This window comes from Plasmodium coatneyi, chromosome 14 (genome assembly GCF_001680005.1).
Source record: "Plasmodium coatneyi strain Hackeri chromosome 14, complete sequence".
In the NCBI taxonomy this organism is placed as follows: domain Eukaryota; phylum Apicomplexa; class Aconoidasida; order Haemosporida; family Plasmodiidae; genus Plasmodium; species Plasmodium coatneyi.
Window position 1 is genome coordinate 858,312 of NC_033569.1, and position 18,672 is coordinate 876,983.

The 18,672-nt window shown below is 36.6% G+C and overlaps 2 protein-coding genes across 2 annotated transcripts; both read left to right on the plus strand.

The window, feature by feature from the left end:
* Nucleotides 1–3,510: 3,510 nt before the first annotated feature.
* Nucleotides 3,511–5,261, plus strand: PCOAH_00053190 (KIR protein; the record flags this gene model as incomplete). The annotated part of the gene is made up of 2 exons (XM_020062099.1): nt 3,511–4,230; nt 4,425–5,261. Coding segments are annotated over 2 exons (1,557 nt in total), but the record flags the coding sequence as incomplete, so codon positions are not given.
* Nucleotides 5,262–13,570: 8,309 nt separating this feature from the next.
* Nucleotides 13,571–18,423, plus strand: PCOAH_00053200 (SICA antigen; the record flags this gene model as incomplete). The annotated part of the gene is made up of 7 exons (XM_020062100.1): nt 13,571–14,295; nt 14,490–14,682; nt 14,825–15,448; nt 16,419–17,121; nt 17,272–18,051; nt 18,243–18,344; nt 18,416–18,423. 7 exons carry the CDS (start codon nt 13,571–13,573, stop codon nt 18,421–18,423), a joined length of 3,135 nt encoding a protein of 1,044 aa, XP_019917622.1.
* Nucleotides 18,424–18,672: the final 249 nt, after the last annotated feature.

The window sequence follows — 18,672 nt, forward strand, 5'->3', positions numbered from 1 at the left end:
AGGGAGGATGCTGTAGTAGCAGAATGAACGGCTTGATTTAAGTTTGCTTCTGCTTGAAGGGATGCTGCTTGTGCTTCGGACACTATTGTTCCTTGTGCGGTTGTTAATGCGCCGTTCACTCCCCGTAATGCCTCTTTAATGTTTTCCTTATGTGGTTCCCAAAAATTTCGGCAGTACTTATCACTTTGTTTCCTCGACTCTGTACAGTATAATTCCATTGCATCCTTTGCTGCTTTCACATTCTCTAGGTAACTTTTACATATCTCAAGACCTTGAGACCCACTAAATTCTACCAGAGCTCGAACCATGGTGTGATCATACCAGTAATCGTATAGTGTTTTCCTATGAAAGAATTGTTCCTGTACAGGTTTATCATCATAAGGGAGTCCACATACTCCACTCTCCTCACAGTACTTATCTATAGTTCCGCAAGCACCGTCTACTTTACTCTGGAACATGTGTTTATTCGACATGCACCCAGATAATGTGTCTCCCAACCAATAATAAAAGAAATGATAGGCTTCCTTGTTGTATGGTTTTTTATTTTTCGGGTATGTTTTGAGTAAATAGGCCAATGCTTTCTTAATTGGTTCTCTACATTTATCATAATCATTGTTTCCAAATGAGTAACTGTTCATTTCTGTGTCGCAACTATTTTCTCTTCCACATTCTTCCGTACTGCTGTTGAATTCATGATAGAAATTGATATTCGAAGGCAGAGCAGCCCGAATTTTATCCTACAAATGAAATTTAAAGGGAATATATGTACATCTTTGTATTTTTCATTACATGATGTATGAAGTGTATTATATGTGCTCCACATATTTATGTATATCCATTTTAAGTAGAAGAGATGTAAGTAAGAAGAACAAATTAGGCCTTACTAATCCCGGCATTCTTTATGTATGTGTATGTATATTTCTTCCCTTGTATATATGTATATAATAAGTTTATATTGGAAGTTGTGTGTGTGCTGTTCTTCCTTATATATTTATGAGGAACATATATGTTAACACCCTGCTGGTTCTACAATTATGAATACATATGAGACTTCTATTTTCCTAATATCATATACTGTTCAAAATTCTCAAGTAATAAGAGTGCACACATATATATGCGTCAAAATTGTTATACACATGTAATTAACGTAGAAATGTAGGAATGAATGTATTAAAGCACTGCTTCGTAAACAAGAAAGGGACAGAACCTTAACTTTTTATATGTTCCCTTATTTGTACACTGTATTATTGGATTATATAGGTGATTACTCAAAGCACTGTATTATTATTATTATTTATCCCTTTTTTAATTATTACATATATGAGGGTACCATTTTCTCTTGGCGAAAACTTCAATATGTATTCTGTATTGGTGTTCTGAACTTATGCGAAGGACTATTAAAAAATTGATACCACATATATGTAGTATACAGTTCATGCGTGCAGAGTATTCTACCCCTTCCTTCTTGCAATGTGTGCACGTCTTTATTCATATTTAATAAGGAGGGTGTACCTTCATGAAATAAGCGAAGGAAGGGATATAATATAAGAAAAAAAAAAAAAACAAATTTGCATTAGTTGTATGTGAAAAAAAAAAATATGTGAGTACCTCCTTCATAATAACACCCTCTTTGCCGGTACACCACCCCTATTTTTCCCATTTGCGTTTATTTAGTAATAAGAAGTTTTTTTTTTTTTTTTTTTTCATTTTTTTCATTTTTTTTTTTGATTATTACATTGCAGGTAATTCATTTATGTATATATGTGTGTGTGTTAACATAATAGTGCTTCATTTATTACACTCTTCCCCCTATTTATGATCAATTAGCAGTAATAATAATTTTATTCTTATTTTTTATTTTTTTTCTTCACTCCTCCTTTTTTAGGTGATAAGTGTATTATAAGGAAGTTACTCATACAGCAGGTGTGTGGTGCTAACTAAGCTATCCACTTTCTTTTAGGTGCACATTACATTCATTGTCTATTTATGTGTACTACTTCTCTCTGTTCTTTTCCCTTCCTTTGCAATGAGTCCATTACAAATGTGAACTCATTTGCATAATATGTATATGTGTGTGGATTATGTGTACATGGTCCCTGTGCTATTGGAACTACCCTATCCTCTTACTCCCCCTTAATGTACACAGTTTTCAACGTTGTTGTGTATATATATAAAGGAGTTATTTGTAATGTACCAATCGAAGGGAAGAAAAAAGAGGTGTAAAATGAATTCTGGAATACAGCATGGATTAAGGGAAGTACAGAGGGGGGAATGTTCATATAGTGTAGTATATATATTCTGTTTAAAATGTTTATAGTGTAATTATAAGGAAAGGGGATGAAAATTGTTATAATAGTTCGATCATAAGGAAAGAAGGAGGAGAGAAGGCCTACTTCACAAGAAATTACTGCAGGAGTGCACACCAAAATTTCACTTTTGAACAGAAACAGAATTTTCACTCTCTCTCTTTTGAACACAAAAAATATGTGAGCATATATATGTTTTACATTATGTACTCTTTTTTTCCCTATATTTGTATTATATTTGGTATTATATTTGTACTATGTGTGTATTGTGAGTATACATATACCTGTTTTCACTGAATGTGGATAAATGAGTATGTACACATTACGGGAAGTAGGGGAGGAAGGCACATATGTGCTCCTTTTTGTGTTTGAATTATGCAGTATTTTCTCACAATTTTTAATGAACCTTTTCTAAATAACAATAAAACATAAATTAGTAATATATGCTCAAATATTCGTCAAGAAGAGTAATATGCTTATATACATAATAGTAGGAAGAATATATAAATAATAATAATAATGTCATATTCCCGAACAAACATATACACAATGTACACAGAATGTGCACAAATATAGTACACACAATAAATATAATAATACAGATAGATACACAGTTTGAATACAGGAAGAGCAGTTTGGAATTCCTTCCCCTCTCTTTCCTTCTCTTTTCTTTCCTTCTTTTATTATTGTTCCTCTATTTTTCGTGTTCATTCGTCCACGCCCTTACATTAATTATATGTACATCTGATGATTCGACACATACATATAATGTGTTATGATGCGTTGAAAAATTGAATAATGTTTATTGTTGAATAGAACAAAAATTTAATATTCACTCATAATCATTATAGAACAAGGGGAAAGTTCACGTGTATTTATTCAGTATGAATATATATATGAACAATCTTAAAAAGAAGTTTATCATATATATAAGGAAATATACACAGGAACAATGGCACTGGTAAGGGGAATATTGAGATGGGTTTGGTCTTCACTCTCTTCCTTCCCTTTTTGCAATATGAACAAAAGTACATAAAAGGGAGCGCATGTAATAAATTATGTGTGATGTAGTGTAAAATAATAATAAGGGGAATGTGAAAGGGAATGTGTTTGTAGAATGTGTGAGAGGAGTAATACATATATGCTTATACATATGTATATATATATGTTCCACTCTTCCTTCATGTCAATTATATATTGACAGGTTCAATTTCCGGGGAGAGTAATTTCAAATGTGGATTTCTATAATAAATTCAATACTGGTAAGTATGGAAACAGTTATGATAGCATTTGGCCCCACGGTTGGCAGAATAAGTTAGATAATGTATTACAGAAGAACAGCGGACCTTATGGTGTCAAAGGGAAAATCGTGAAAGCTTATTATTACGCGTCCAAAATGAAGGAGGACCACCCGGAGGATGATACACCTTGTAAATTCTTTTACTACTGGGTGGGAAATTTTGTCTCCCATGAACCAGATACGACTGAATTGTCGAACGTCCTGAAAAAAGTTTACGGAGCGCTCACTGATACTCCCTATAAGAACAAGTGTAGTGTCATATACCCGGACAATGATATCTGGGGAAAGTTCGACCGAATGAAAGAATTACACAATTTTTCTTATGATTATGGTACCATACGGAGCACTGTGGAAAAATGTAATCCTGAGGATTATTCGAAATATTTAGCGTACCTGCACGGAATTGCTTCATCGTGTAAGCTTGTGGGCACAGATTGCTCGGAGGGTCAGGAGAGAAGTCCACATTGTGGCGATTTCAATAAGAAATATAAGGATTACTGTGAGAACGAGCAGCCCAAGCTGATATCTCTGCTCAGTAAGTGCAGTCCACCAAAACCCAAACCAAATCCCAATCCAAACCAAGCTGGTAGTAGTGGTTCCTTTAGTGATGCAGATGTAAGTGGTGTGATGCGGGGAAAAATAGGGAAAAGAAAGCACTGTGCAGGTTGCTTTTTTTATCTGCTTTGCGTATAGATGAATTTATGTGTTCCACACATGAATTCACATGGAACAAATTCATATATGCATACATGTAATATATTTATCAGTCATATAGTAAAAGTATAAAAACATACCTATTTCAATAATTATATTTATAGGAATGTGAATTGGATGATTTACCTTCAAAGGAAGCATACAGGAAGTTCGACGAAGGAGAAGAGGGCGCCGTGCACGGTACAACTGAGTGCACCGTAGGAACAGTGAAGGCTAAATTGGACACTGCATTAAAGAGTTATCCGAATATTAAGAATAATGCAGAGAACATTGCAAAAGCTTGGTGTAAGATAATTAATGGAGCGCAAGACCAAGGAGGAAGAGGTAAGAAAGTGGATGGTCCCCCATACTATTTATTCCATTATTGGTTAGGGGAGAAAGCATGGGACAGTGTAGACGGGAATAATCCATTTAAGGAAATTATAGGTAATATTTACCTTGCACTGGGGGATGGGTTTAATAATATTATTCGTGACCGTTTATGTGAGGATATTGACAAAGTCCCTTTCACCCAATTGAAGAGAGTTTTCGAGTACTCCGTAGACTATTCAACTATAGAAGCGTGCATAGAAAAATTCCAGACTTGCGGGTTCAACTGTACTGAAATGTATTCTGAATACCTGAACGCAGCTGTTAGTGCACATGATGGAATAAGAGAATACTGCACACAGGGGAAAAATTTTAAGAATATATGTTGTACCCATCTTCAAAGAATGTTCGACCAGAGCGGTGGGAGCAATATTCCGGAGCCATCAGAATTAAAATCTCAATTAGAATCTTTACAAAAAGCTACAGTGCCAGAAAAAGAAACAATATCCTCCACCACCACCTCCAACACTCCTGCTGTTGCTTCTTCCACAATTGCATTAATAGGGATCCCAGCACTGGGATTCTACCTATATAAGGTAATTACCACTATGCGCACACAATGTAAAATATGAATAATAGCATTTTATTAATATTTTTCCTCCCCACACCTTTTTTTTTTTTTTTTTTTAAAACAATGAATATAAAAAGTTGTTTCATATATATGTAATTCATATTCCTACGCTTCCTTCCCCTTTTCTTTCTATCCTAACAATCTTCCCTTCCCGTACCCCTTTTCTTAGCATAATCTTTTACCTTCTTGGATACATGGCTTCCTGGGAAATAACAACAGTAGAAACGGAAGAAAAAGAAGAACAGCAATGAGGCGGAACTCCGGCACAAGAATTGAAAAATTCACCGATTACTCCACAGAGAATAATTCAACAATAGGTCCAACAGAATATTCAACAGAGAACTCAACAGTAGAATCAATAGATGCATCTCCCATATACAGCAGACCACGCAGAGGAAGAAGAACAAATAATACACGAGGCCACCAAAATATAGGTTATCAGAATATGTAGCATTAAATGGATGGGTGCCCCCCTGGGGCCGATATAAATAACCACAACGTCCATGCAATGTAAAAGGGCAAAATGGCATTCCTCCTTTTTCCTTCCTTTTTCTTTTTCTTTCTTTTTTTCTCTCTTAACGATTGTGTTTAACTCTGCACCCCATGCTCTTTTTTGCCTTTCGTCGCCTTGCGTTTTGTTGTGCCAAACTATGCCATTTCTTTCTTTTTTCATATTTCATTCTTTTTTTTTTTTTTTTTTTTTTTGCTTCCTGTTTTCCTTCATTCTTTTTCCCCCTCTTGGTAAATTTTTCTAATGCATCCTCTTTTTCCTCAGGGGGCGCGCGCATATGTCCCCGCGGGAAGGAAGAGAAGTAAGGACAAATTTTATGAGAATGTGTTCCAGCGCATATGTTGGACTATTTTTTTTTTTTTTTTTTTTTATTGGAAGCATACGGTGTGTGACAATGAGGGAAGTTGAGAAAAAAAGGAGGAAGACAAAAAAAAAGAAAAAGGAAAAAAACACCAGTGATTTAAAAAAAAAAAAAAAAAAAAGGAATGGCAAAAGCTTCCACCCTACCCCCTTACCAAAGTCCGGCACAAGTGGAGCCTTCTCACCGTCAGCCGCACGTGCATGAAGGTGTTCCGGTGTCACCACGTTTAACTACGCTGGGATGAAATGTGTTAACTACCGTTGGATATTTACATTCAAGCCACACACACACCCCTGCGCAGACAACATAATGATGAAGTGACAAAATATTATAGGCACCTTATGAGGGACATAAATCAGTAAGCCCTGCATAAGAACTAAATCGATATCACGAAGGGGGGAGAAAAGCCACGTGACTGTGGGAAGCTGTGCAAAAGGTGGCCAGGTCACAAACATCATGCATGGTTAATTAGGCTTCTCTCCAGAGCGCATTTGCGGAAGTGGAAAAAAAAAAAAAAAAGGAAAAAAAATAAAAATAATGATGAATGAATCAGTGGGAGGGTGTAGCATTTAGCACTTTAGGGATGTGTATATAGGATTTCTCATTTTAGGGATGTGTATAGGATTTCACATTTAAGCGTGTGTGTAGGACGATTTCGCATTTTAGGGTATCTGTGTTGGATTTCGCATTTTAGGGTGTGTATGTGTAGGATTTCGCACTTTAGGGTGTGTAGCATTTAGGAGATGAAGGATTTCCCATTTAGGGGTGTTTGTGTAGGATTTCATAATTTAGGGGTGTGAGGGTTCCACACTCAGGTGTAAAGGATTTTGCATTTAGGGTGTAGGATTTCACAATTAAGGTGTAAGTTTTGAGGGTGCCAGGACAACAATGTGGCGTGGTATTTAGCTGTTTCAGGGGTGTAGGAACAACAATGTGGCCTGATGTATTTAGCTGTTTCATGGGTGTAGGAACAACAATGTGGCATGATGTTTTAGCTGTTTAAGGAGGGGTATACATCTTAGGTGTGGAAACAGGAAAAAGAAAGCGAGAAAAAAAAAGTAAAAAAAAGAAAAAAAAACAAAGAAAAGAAAAAGGAAGAAGAAAAAAAAAAAGAATAAAGGAAAGGAAGAAATGCCATCCTACTATCACACTTTATGAACGCTATAATTATTTATATCCTCTCCCCAGAGGGGAAGAGGGATACACTCTTCTAATGCTACATACGATGTGATGTTACATGTTTTGATAACTAATATTTTTGCTTCTTCTTCCATTAGGTGCCTTTGCTCTGGATGTTGGCCTACCATTATATATGGTAGAATTACCTTCTGTCGAATCTGCTATTGTTGATTCTGCTGTTGAATACACTGTGGTAGAAACGTCCGTATAATCGTTTGTTAATGTGTCAGCAAAGTCTCTTTCAATTGTTGTTGTTCTTTTTCTTTTATTGCTATTTTTATTGCTACTATGGCCGAAGATATTTTTTACCAAATCGAATACAGAAGTATACTAATATGAGGAAAAAACAAGGGGAAAGAGTACATGCAGCATATATAATACATATTAACATTTAATATTCCAAAAAAGGGGAAGGCAGAAATAAATATTTAGCGTACATCTTGCATTATTTATATATTTAAAATATAGTGCTAATTACCTTATATAATAAGAAAGCAAGAGCTGGGAGTCCTATTGTGACCAATGTAGTTGTTATAGCCGGGGCGGCTGTAGATACTGGGCCCAGTTCTTCATCCGACTGAAAGTCTTTTCCTTTGCAGGACTGTTCATCTTCTGTCCCTTCTGTTGTTTTTTCTTCAGGTTCTAATGCACATTTTGATGCTGATAACTGCCAATTACTATTTTCCCCATACTTCTCCTTAAATTGTTGACAATATTCGCCGTCGTAATTATTCTGCCTACACTTAGTACTTACAGCATTATAGGCTTCAACTATTCCATCCATGTAAGTCTTATATTTTTGATCACATGGGGACCCATTAGACTTCGGGTTCTTCAATTGTACCTCTATTTTTCCATGGTCTAGGGTGTAATCATTTATTTTTTTCCTATTGTTGAAAATAGTTTGGTCCATATTGGCGGTGTCCCAAAATTTACACTTATGTTTATCAGGAATGGTTCTCAATTCTGTTTCGATTGTACTCATAACACTCGAAAACAAGGAGCTATCTTTCTTTAGTGTGTTGAAAATGATGTCCCCAATCCAATAATAGAGAAAGTTGCACATTTTACCATCGTATAAGCATTCTTCCTTTTTCGTGGATATGGTACACAGTGCTCCTATAATCTTATCTACATACTGTCCAATATCATGTATTTCTCGTAATTTCTGCTTTATTTCATCGGTGGGAAAGTTAGGATAATAGCAATAATTCATACTTCCCTCGAATTTACCATACATTACCTTCGAAGGTAAACTGCTCACACGTTGATCCTATAGATGTAATTAGTAAAATATATATGTACGCATTCCTATATTACCATGAATTATTCATAAGGAAATATATGTACAATATGAATGTATTCATTGGGAACGGAACCACTAATTCCTTGTCCACTTATAGTAAAATTTTTTTTCTCTTGCCATTTGTTCGTACCTTGTCAGGGTCAACGTCCTCTGTGACAGAATCATCACTTTCAGAGCCCGATTCATCTTCGTTCTCGTCCTCGTCTTGATCTTCATCTTGACTTCTCCCTTCGGGCACAACTTCAGGCATAACTTTAGGTACTGAAGTACAGTCTAATGGCTGTGGTTGGGCGAATTCCCACCCCCCCTTTCCCCCCTTAAATTTTGCACAATAAGGATCACTATTAGGATTACTACAAATACTTGTGAACTGGGTATATGCTGTTTTGGCATCCCCCAAATGTTGAGTATATTCTTTACTCTGCAAATATTGCTTACAATTCGGGTCAGTCTGTAAGGCATTATAGTTATAATTCCAATCAAATAATTTTTTTCCCCGTTCAAAATTGTCCTCATACAGGTCGGGGTATATGTTGGGGCACCCATTTTCGAAGCCAAATTCCTTCAGATGTTTGTAAATTGCAGTCATGGCACTCTGAAATGAGTAATAAGGATTCGACTTATTCCTCACTATAATATCACCCAACCAGTAGTAAAAGAGTTCACAGTACGCACTTTCCGGTGGGCGGCTTCCTTCCCTCCTTAGGTTACTGGCGTAACAGTAGCTGTCTACAATAGCCTCAGCGTAATCATCATCAGTGATCTTGCATATGTCCAATATATTTTTCACATTTCCTTCTACTCCCTTTTTGTTTTCCCGTTTCCCATAGCGCTCACAGTACTCTTCACTCATTTCGAACCCCAAATAAACATCCTCCGAAAGCAAGGGAGGTGAATCTTCTTCCTCCTATAAGTACAGGTGGTAAAATATATGCATGTGCACTTCTACTTCATAATTTACTACATTATGCACATAAAATATTATATGTGCACATTGATATATATAATAGTTTATGTTGCGAAGGAAGGAAGGAATGAAGGGTCTAAGGAAGGGAATGAACCCCCTTTTTTCCTCACAACCTTAACCATTTGTCCTTATACACTCCTGCACATCACAAATTTCTGTTGAACATTCCTTCCTTCTTATTCATACAGAACATATACGTGAAATTTGTGTGAGATTTTTCACTTTATATCTATTCTGAAGGTAAAGGATGGAGGTGTGTATGTACCATTTGGAAGAGATATATATATGTATCAAACTTTTTACACTTCTTCTTTCTTAAAAATTTGTAATCCTTTAACTTTCTTCAAGGGAATACGATAATATACACTATATATACACACATATATACCTATATATATGTGTATATATATAATAATGTGATTTCCTCCAGTTTTTTAAGATAAAATGAACTTTCACCCATTTGTACTACTTACTATACGCTTAATTAGGATAAGTAAAGTTAATTAAAAACTGTTGACATATATAATGCAACTCACATAGGGAACATTCTCCCTCCTCTTTACCAATGTGCACATCCATAAATACAAGGAAAGGGGCATGTACTCATGGAATAGATGAAAAATGAATATAATATACCAAGAGTTGGAATTCATCATACATAAAAGCAAAGGAGGACGAACTTATGAGTCCCCATAGCAGTATATGGTAGTGTACAACATTCCTCATCTATAGTCGCTAATAATAACTTTCTTCTCCTTTTTCTTGTTTTTCATATACTTCTAATAGTTATAATACAAATAACTTCTTCACAGGAAAAACATACATTACATTATTTGAGTTACTTCACTCTCCCTCCTTAATACACATCATACATTACTTATTAATATAATACACTTTTTTTTCCCCTATGAAAAGCACATTTCATAAACAACACTTCTATACTAGCAATAGATATTATGTTACTGGAGTTCATTTCTTTCCCTTCTTTTTTGTCTGTGCTATACATACCACATATTAGTATGCCCCATTTTCTTCCTTTAAACTAAATGAAGGTTTTGACCGTACAACTTATTCATTTTAACTTACACATATTCCAGTTTAGGGTTCAGGGCTTAGGGTTCAGGGTTTAGGATTCAGCGTTCAGTTTTCAGGGTTTAGGGTTTAGGGTTCAGGGTTCAGGTTTTAGGGTTCTAGGGTTCTAGGTTTCTAGGCTTCTGGGCTTCATGTTTTAGGGTTTAGGGTTTAGGATTTAAAATTTAGATTTTGGAGTTTACGGTATAGGATTTAGAATTTAGGGTTTAAATTTTAGCGTTTAGTGTGCAGGGCCAAAGGGCTTATGATTTGTTGTTTAGTGTTTAGGTTTTGCTCTTAAGGGATTAGGGTTTCAAGGTTTAGGATTCATGTTTCAGCCTTCAGAATTTCAGTTCTTAGGGTTCAGGATTTAGGGTCTAATGTTTAGGGTTTAGGTCGTAGAGGTACAGCGTTTAGGTTTTGTTTTTTGTGTTCAGGTTTTAACGTATAGCTTCAGGGATATAGGGTTTTGGTTATAGCATTGAGGGTTTAGGGTTCAGGCTTCCGGTTTTACGTTTTTAGTCTTAGGGGTTTATATTTCTGCATTTAATCTTTACTTTTCAGGGTTTAGAATTTAGGGTTTAGGGTATAGCGTTTATGCTTTACGGTTTAGGTTTTAGGGTTTAGGGTTTAGGATTCAGGGTTTAGGTTTTAGGTTTTAGTGTTCAAAGTTCACGTTTTGTGGTTTAGAGGTTTAGCGTTTAAGTTTGGGGGTTGGGTTAGGGTTCAGGGTTTAGATTTGGCGTTGAGCGTCCAGAATTTAGGTTTAGGGTTGAGGTCCAGAATTTGGGTTTAGGGTTGAGGGTCCAGGACTTGGGTTTACGTTTTAGGTTTGGGGGTTCCGTTAGGGTTGAGGGTTGAGAGTTTAGGATTTAGTTTTTAGGTTTTATGGTTTAGGTTTCAGGGTCTAGGTTATAGTTTTCAGGGTTTAGGGTTCCACTTTTACTCTTTACTCCTTAGGCTGAAGGGTTTAGGCTTTAGTCCTTAGGGTTTAGGCCTGAGGGTTTACGATTTAGAGTTTTAGGCTTCAAGGTTTAAGGTTCAGATTTTAGGGTTCAAGATTTAGTGTTGAACACATGGGGGTTTGTTTTTAAGGCTTATTGTTTAGATTTTGAGGCTTAGGGTTTAGGGTTCAGGGTTTACGGTTCACGATATGCTCTTTAAGGTTCAGGGTTTGCGGTCCATGGTTTTCGCATCAGGATTCAGACTTCACTATTTAGGACTAAGGGTTTGGGATTCAGAGTTTAGGATTCAACTTCAATACCTAGATGTCACGAAGATTCCTCGCGTGAGACACGTGAATTCTATTCAATAGAATCTAATCGCTAAATGCTAAAAGCCTAAACCTGTATCGTAAACACTGAAACCCTAAACCCTGAAGCCCTATAAACTGAAAACTATAGTCTGAAGACCTAAATCCTGAAGAGTGAACCGTGAACCATAAACCCTAAACCCTAACCTCTAAACCTTGAAACGGTAAACCCTGAAAACATAAACCCTGAAATCCTAAATCCTCAAAACCTATACCCTAAAACCCTAAACCTTGAAAACCTAAAACCTAAAATCCTAAACCTTGAAAACCTAAACCCTAAAACAAGAAGCCCTGAAATGCGAAGCCCTGAAAACCTAAGGCCTAAGCCCTGAACCCTAATCCATAAATCCTAAACCCTGAACCCTAAACAGCAAATCGTGAACCGTAAACCCTGAACCGCAAACCCTAAATCCTAAAACCCTAAATATTTAACCGCGAAACCTTACTACCACTCCCTGAAGCATAAGAAAATGCCAAAATGTATAAGGACCTTGTTTGATCTTGTTCTTTAAAGAACGGAAAGTTTGTATAGGAAGTGGAGTTTTTTTTTCATTAAGATGCATGCAGAATATACATGGGTAAAATGTATAGGGACCGAAAGTTGTTTCTTCTTTCTATTTTTTACAGGAATATAAGGAATACATATGTTGGAAGTATATGAGGGTTGTTTTTTTTTTTTGAGAAGGAAAGAAAAATGGTGCATAATTCTGTTCTTTTTTGTAGAGGAATGCACTGTATATAGGGGGGGGAAGATTATTTCATCGTAAAAAGGAGAATGAATTTTAAAAAGGGAAACAGAAAATAAAGAAAAATGAAGGGAAATTTGAATAGTTTGTTTCTTCTTTTCTTTTAGAACAATGCAGTGTATGGGGTAGGTAGGAGGGTTCTTCTTTTTGAAAAGAAAAAGGAAAAATTAAAAGGAAAGAAAAGGGTAGGTTGATAATTATTCTTCTTTTTTTTTATGTTAATATTTTTGTGTAAAATTTTTCTTATGTGAATTTGAATCACATTCATATGAAGATACTGATTAGCACGACGTTGTGTTAAGACTAAGTGTAAAAATTGCATATAAAATAAAAAAAAAGAATACGTATAGTGACGAAGGAATACATAACATATGTATAATGTTCCTTTTAAAGAATGAATAAAAAGAAATAAAGAAAAAAAAGAAGAGAGTGAAGAAAGAAGCGAAAAGCGTGAAAAGCGAAAAAAAATGAATGAATTCCACATATTCTTAGAAATGTCAATCATAAAAGGGATGTTTTAATATGCATGCAGAAGTAAAGAATGTGTTGCACGGAATGCATGATGAAATGTTATTTTTACCTAATGAGTGACCAAATTATTGAGTAGGTGGTAAAAATGGCTTCCAAGACTAGTGAATTTTACAACCTGAAGGAGAGGTGGTTGGGGCAGTCGATGTATAAGTTGATGGGCTCAGGAGCAGCGGAGGTATAATAATGCAATATAGATTGCATGTAAAGTATGAATATCTTACAGTTACGAATTATATTATTACTTCTTAATAAGAATAAATATGTAATATATAGGAAACATATATGAATGTATTATTCTGAATTTACAGACACAGTTATTCATAAAAATGTGGAAGTGGATGAATGCATTTATTACAAAAATGAACGAGGATAATAGTAGTGGACTTGCTCAGGAGCTATGCCAAACAATGAAAGAACAAGGACAAACAGGTAAAGAGGACGAGGAAAAAGTATGTGAGTTCATTTTGAAAAATTTGCTAAAAGTAGAAGGAATTGGTGCAGGTCAATGTGAAAAAGGAAAAAATGTGGACGAAGAAATGAAAAGATATGTTGAATGCGCAGTGATGAAAATATGGTCAACGCTGTACCTACGTGATCACTGTGATAAGGGGAATGTTGTGTGGAATGCTTTTGGTGAAATGAAAAGATTAAATGAGAATTTTGATGCAGAAGGGAAGTGTAAAAAATGCGATTATAGTGAAGTATTGGAACAAATGATGGTAATAAAGGAAATACCAATGTTAGCAATTATTCTTCATATGATACAGAAGAATACAGAAGTTATGAAATTAATAAATAGTGGAAAATCAAAACAAGCATGTAAAGAACAAGGAGTTAATGGGTGGGTAGTGGATTTCTTGAACAATAATGGTACAATGATTACGGAGACTTCAGGGTCAACAGGAAAGGAAGCGGTGGATGATGGTGCACGTAGTGCAGATAGTGGCAAAAGTAGTGGAACTGGCAAAGATTCTCAAGGTGGGGCGAGAGACATTATACTAACACTCGGTGGGGGAAAAGGACTAAGAATATCGTATGCTCCAAGTAAAGGGTACGATTATTTATGTGTAGGAGTACACATGGTACTTGCTTTAAAAGTAGTTGTAGGAAAGAAAGTATTTCTCTTCTATTTTGTATTTTGTCATTTGCACAATGACAGGAATACAGTGACAGACATATATAGCGTTTTTTATGGTAAATGATTCCATAATATATATATATTTTTCTCTCCCTTTCTTCATATAGGCCCAGTGAAGATGCTGTAGTTCTGCACTTCAATGGAGTGGGACCTCCTGCAACAGTCCAACATGTCCCAGCCAGTTCATCATCACCCTCAAAAAATGACTGCAAGCAGAATGAATTATGTCCGCGTGTAAAATGTGTAACAGAGAAATGGTTCCCACACAGGCACCGAAATCCAAATGACCAGAATGACTGGGTAAGTTAATGTATTATATACTATAGTCAAGTACAACCCAATGAGTAATACACTCTGTATATATTAGTCAGAGGAATAAACACTAATCATTATCCACTCATAAAATATACATATATGTTTCGCCATTCCATTATTTATGTAGGATACATTGTGGAATAATGACGTCAAAGAGAAATTATTGAAGGACCTGTCTGAAGCTATGATCAAGAACGGTGCAACTGATAATGACGTGTGTATTAGCATGCAGGGGGCAAACAAGCAAGCATGTAATTATATTATTAAAGGGTTAAAACATATATATGGAATTGAAAAGGGGAAGGACAGCAGCAAACCACAGAAGGTTCTGGACGACCAAATATTCCATCGAACTATGTCATGCCTCCTCCTAAACGCTTATGCAGATAAATTGAAAGAAGAAGCGCAAAAAAAAATACCTAAATGTGATGTAAAGGATGGCATAGATCACGCTTTCAGGGAGAGCGCAGAAATTAAAAAAACAGCATGTATCGATGGTACATGTCATTTATGCCAGCAGGAAGACTTTAAGAACTGTACAATAGGCAATAATGAAAACGTATGGAATAAAGTAAATGAAATGCTCAAAGAGAAGAGTGACAAAATACAAGAAACACTAGCTAACATATGTCCAAAACCATCTCCACCCTCCAAACCCAACACTTCCACATCAATAAGTACCAAGGATTGTAAGGACGGTAATAAAAATTGCTTAGATGAGAAGGTCGGCCAAATGTTCCAACGTCGATGGGTAAGTAACAGTAATTCTTTATGTTTTTATTCTTCCTCTTTTGGATTATCTTATATAAAATATTTCATGGGAAATGGAACATACATTCCACTCCATGTAAGGAGTGGTAGGTGGGTTGTTAGAGTGGTTAGTGGAAGGAAGGTGTTAGGTGGGTTGGTAGGGTGGTAGGGTGGTAGGGTGGAAGGATGGTTGTTAGCGGTGTTATGTGGCTGGTGGAACGATGGCTGTTAGTGGTGGAACGATGGCTGTTAGTGGTGGAACGATGGTTGTTAGTGGTGGAACGATGGCTGTTAGTGGTGGAACGATGGTTGTTAGTGGTGGTTGGTGGGTAGGAGGAAGGTTGTTAGGTGGTGGTAGGTGGAAGGAAGAAATGTGGTTAGACGTGGTAGGTTGGTAAGTGGAAGGAAGATTCTTAGGAGGGAGTTGGTCGAAGGAAGGTTATGTTAGGGGTGGTTGGTGAAATGGAAGGATGGTTAGGGGTGGTAGGGTGGAAGGGAGGTTGTTAAGGGTGATTGGTGGAAGAAATGATGTTAGGGTGGTGGTTGGCGGTAGGTGGGTTGTTAGTGGTAGGTGGTAGGTGGTTGAATGGATGGAACGTTGTTACGTGGGTGGTTGATGGAATGTTGTTAGGTGTATGGTAGATGGAAGGAAGGTTGTTAGGTCGGTGGTAGAATGGAAGTAAGATTGTTACAGGGTGGTTGGTGGAAGAAAGGGTTGTTAGGATGGTGGTAGGGTGGAAGGAATGTTGTGTTAGGGGTGGTAGGTGCTTGTTGGTTGTTAGGTTGGTAGGTGTTAGTGTGGTGTTGTTAGGTGGTTGGGTGCTAGGTGGTTTGCTAGGGGTAGTTGGTGGAAGGAACGGTTCATAGGGGTGGTCGCTGGAAGGAAGGTGGTTGTTAGGGGTGGTTGGTGGAAAACATGAGTATATATATAAAAAGGAATATGTACACATGTCCTTCCTTCCTATTTTTAGAATGCAAATAACGACCAAGTGTATGGTCTATTTCAAGAATTCAACAGGGAACTAAGTGAAGACGATGAGAAGGGTGGTTTTACCTCCGTTTGCGACGACATTGTAGGAGGTCAGGGCGTAAACATGAATAACTTACCTAGGTGCTTCTGTAAAATTCTTATAAGGAATTTAGTTAAAGTAACAAATAACGACAGCACGTATACAATCAATGGTAAGGAGAAAAAAGTGAGTGACATGAAGCCGGGTGCGGCATGTGATTTATTAAACTTATGGTTATTCTTATATGGGTCAATATATAATGTAAGCGAAGAAGATGTTAAATATGCATTCAAGGCAATAACTAATTTAAACGAGGAATTTGATCGAAATAAATATGAGAATTGTGTATATACTGGAAAATTTTCAGTGAACCAAACAGAGGAAGGTGTTGGTTTTAAGGATATCACTACGTGGTTTATGAATCATGACATTAAAAACAAAATGTGGAAAATAAATAAAGGAACTGCGTGCGAAGGAAAAGACGGAAAGGGCAGTCGACATAGTGCAATCGAAGGGAAGGTTATAAAAGAAATAAGTAACGACTTGAAAACCAAAGCAGAGGCGGTTGCTAAACAAATAAAGGAAGGGATTCCCATAGTTAAAGAAATCGAGAGGAAAATAAAGGAAGAATGCGCAAAATCAGGAATTGGGGAAGATGAAAAAGGTATGCTCTAAGTACCTAGTTCATCCCTCCTTGTGTGAAATAGGTGAACTCCACAAATGTGCGTATGTTCCCTAACGAAAATATAAGGAAAAAGACACGAATAGTAAAAATATGAGTGTGCTCATATTATTTCCTAAATTAAATTTTTAGAGGAGTGGGAAGAAGCAGTAATACAATTTAACAATATTCCAAATAATACGGATGATAAGGATGAGTTTGAAAAGATAAAAAATTTATCAGCTTGGTGTGATATGGAGATTAGTGAAAATGGAGTAAGTATGGAAAAATATAAAGACTTCTGTAAGACGCTTGTAAAGAACATTTTATTTGTAAGAAAAAATAAATATGACTGCGAAGCAAAGAGGGGCCAAATAGGAAGTAAACCATGTGTAAAAATGTGTGATTTATTAAATATATGGTTACTAGGACTAAGGGATAGTTGTATACCGATGGAAGCTGTTAAACTTATTTTCCAAGTAGTGGAAGCATGGGAAGAGGAATTTGATTCGGAAAAGAAAGGAACAATGTGTGTATATAATAGAATTAGTAATTTATATAGATGTGGGGAAGAAATGTTAAGCAAAATTCAGACGTGGATGCAGGGAGGCCAACATAGAAAACATTTCGGTCACAGCCCTATTGATCGTTGGTGTAAAGGAGGAGTAACGAGTATTAATTGGAAGCAAGTGAAAATAAAGAATAAGAAGGTTAAAGAAGAATTAAGTAATGAAGGGAAACAATATTTTGAGAAAGTGGAAGAAATAAAAACAACGAATAGTGCTGTGTTGGATCAAATAAAGGAGATAATGGAAACATCCTCACCACCAACTCCCCCATCAGAACCAGCAAGGTCAGCATCATCATCAACACCAAAAACAGTAAGTAGAATGGATGAGGTTCCCCCAGATAGGTCAACTGTACCAAGTGAAGGTAAGTAATTTCCCATGTAAGGAATTTCTGTGTAGGGGAGAAAGAAAAGCGTTGTGTTCTTCCACCAGTCCACCCTAACTACCTTCCATAGTAGTGTGCACCCGGGAAAGGGTGCACCTACAACATTTTAGGTAATATCATTCATAATCATATAAAAAACACACACCCTTCTTTCCTTACTAACCCTTTAGGTGTAAGTGGTCCTAAAGGAGACAAAGGTGATCCAGGTGTCGTACCTGCTGCCTCCGGTGTCCCAGGTGCCCCTTCTGGTAGAGGTGGTGCTGGTCAAGGTGGTAGTACTAGTGCTAAGGTCCCCTCCGCACAACGCCGTATTCGTTGGCCGCTTCTTATTCCTTCCTATCAGCAACCTAAAACTACCGTTCCTTCTGTCGCCGGCGATGACACCCCAACGAGTGTGGGCAAAACAGAGAATCCTGAGAAGAAGGGAGATTCCGGGGCGCTCGATCCAACTAAATTACAAACAATTGCTGATACTCAGGATACAACTTCATTAGGAACACCAAAATCATCACCATCACCATCATCACCATCACCATCATCACCATCATCACCATCACCATCATCACCATCATCACCATCGCCAACAACACCAGTTGTTCC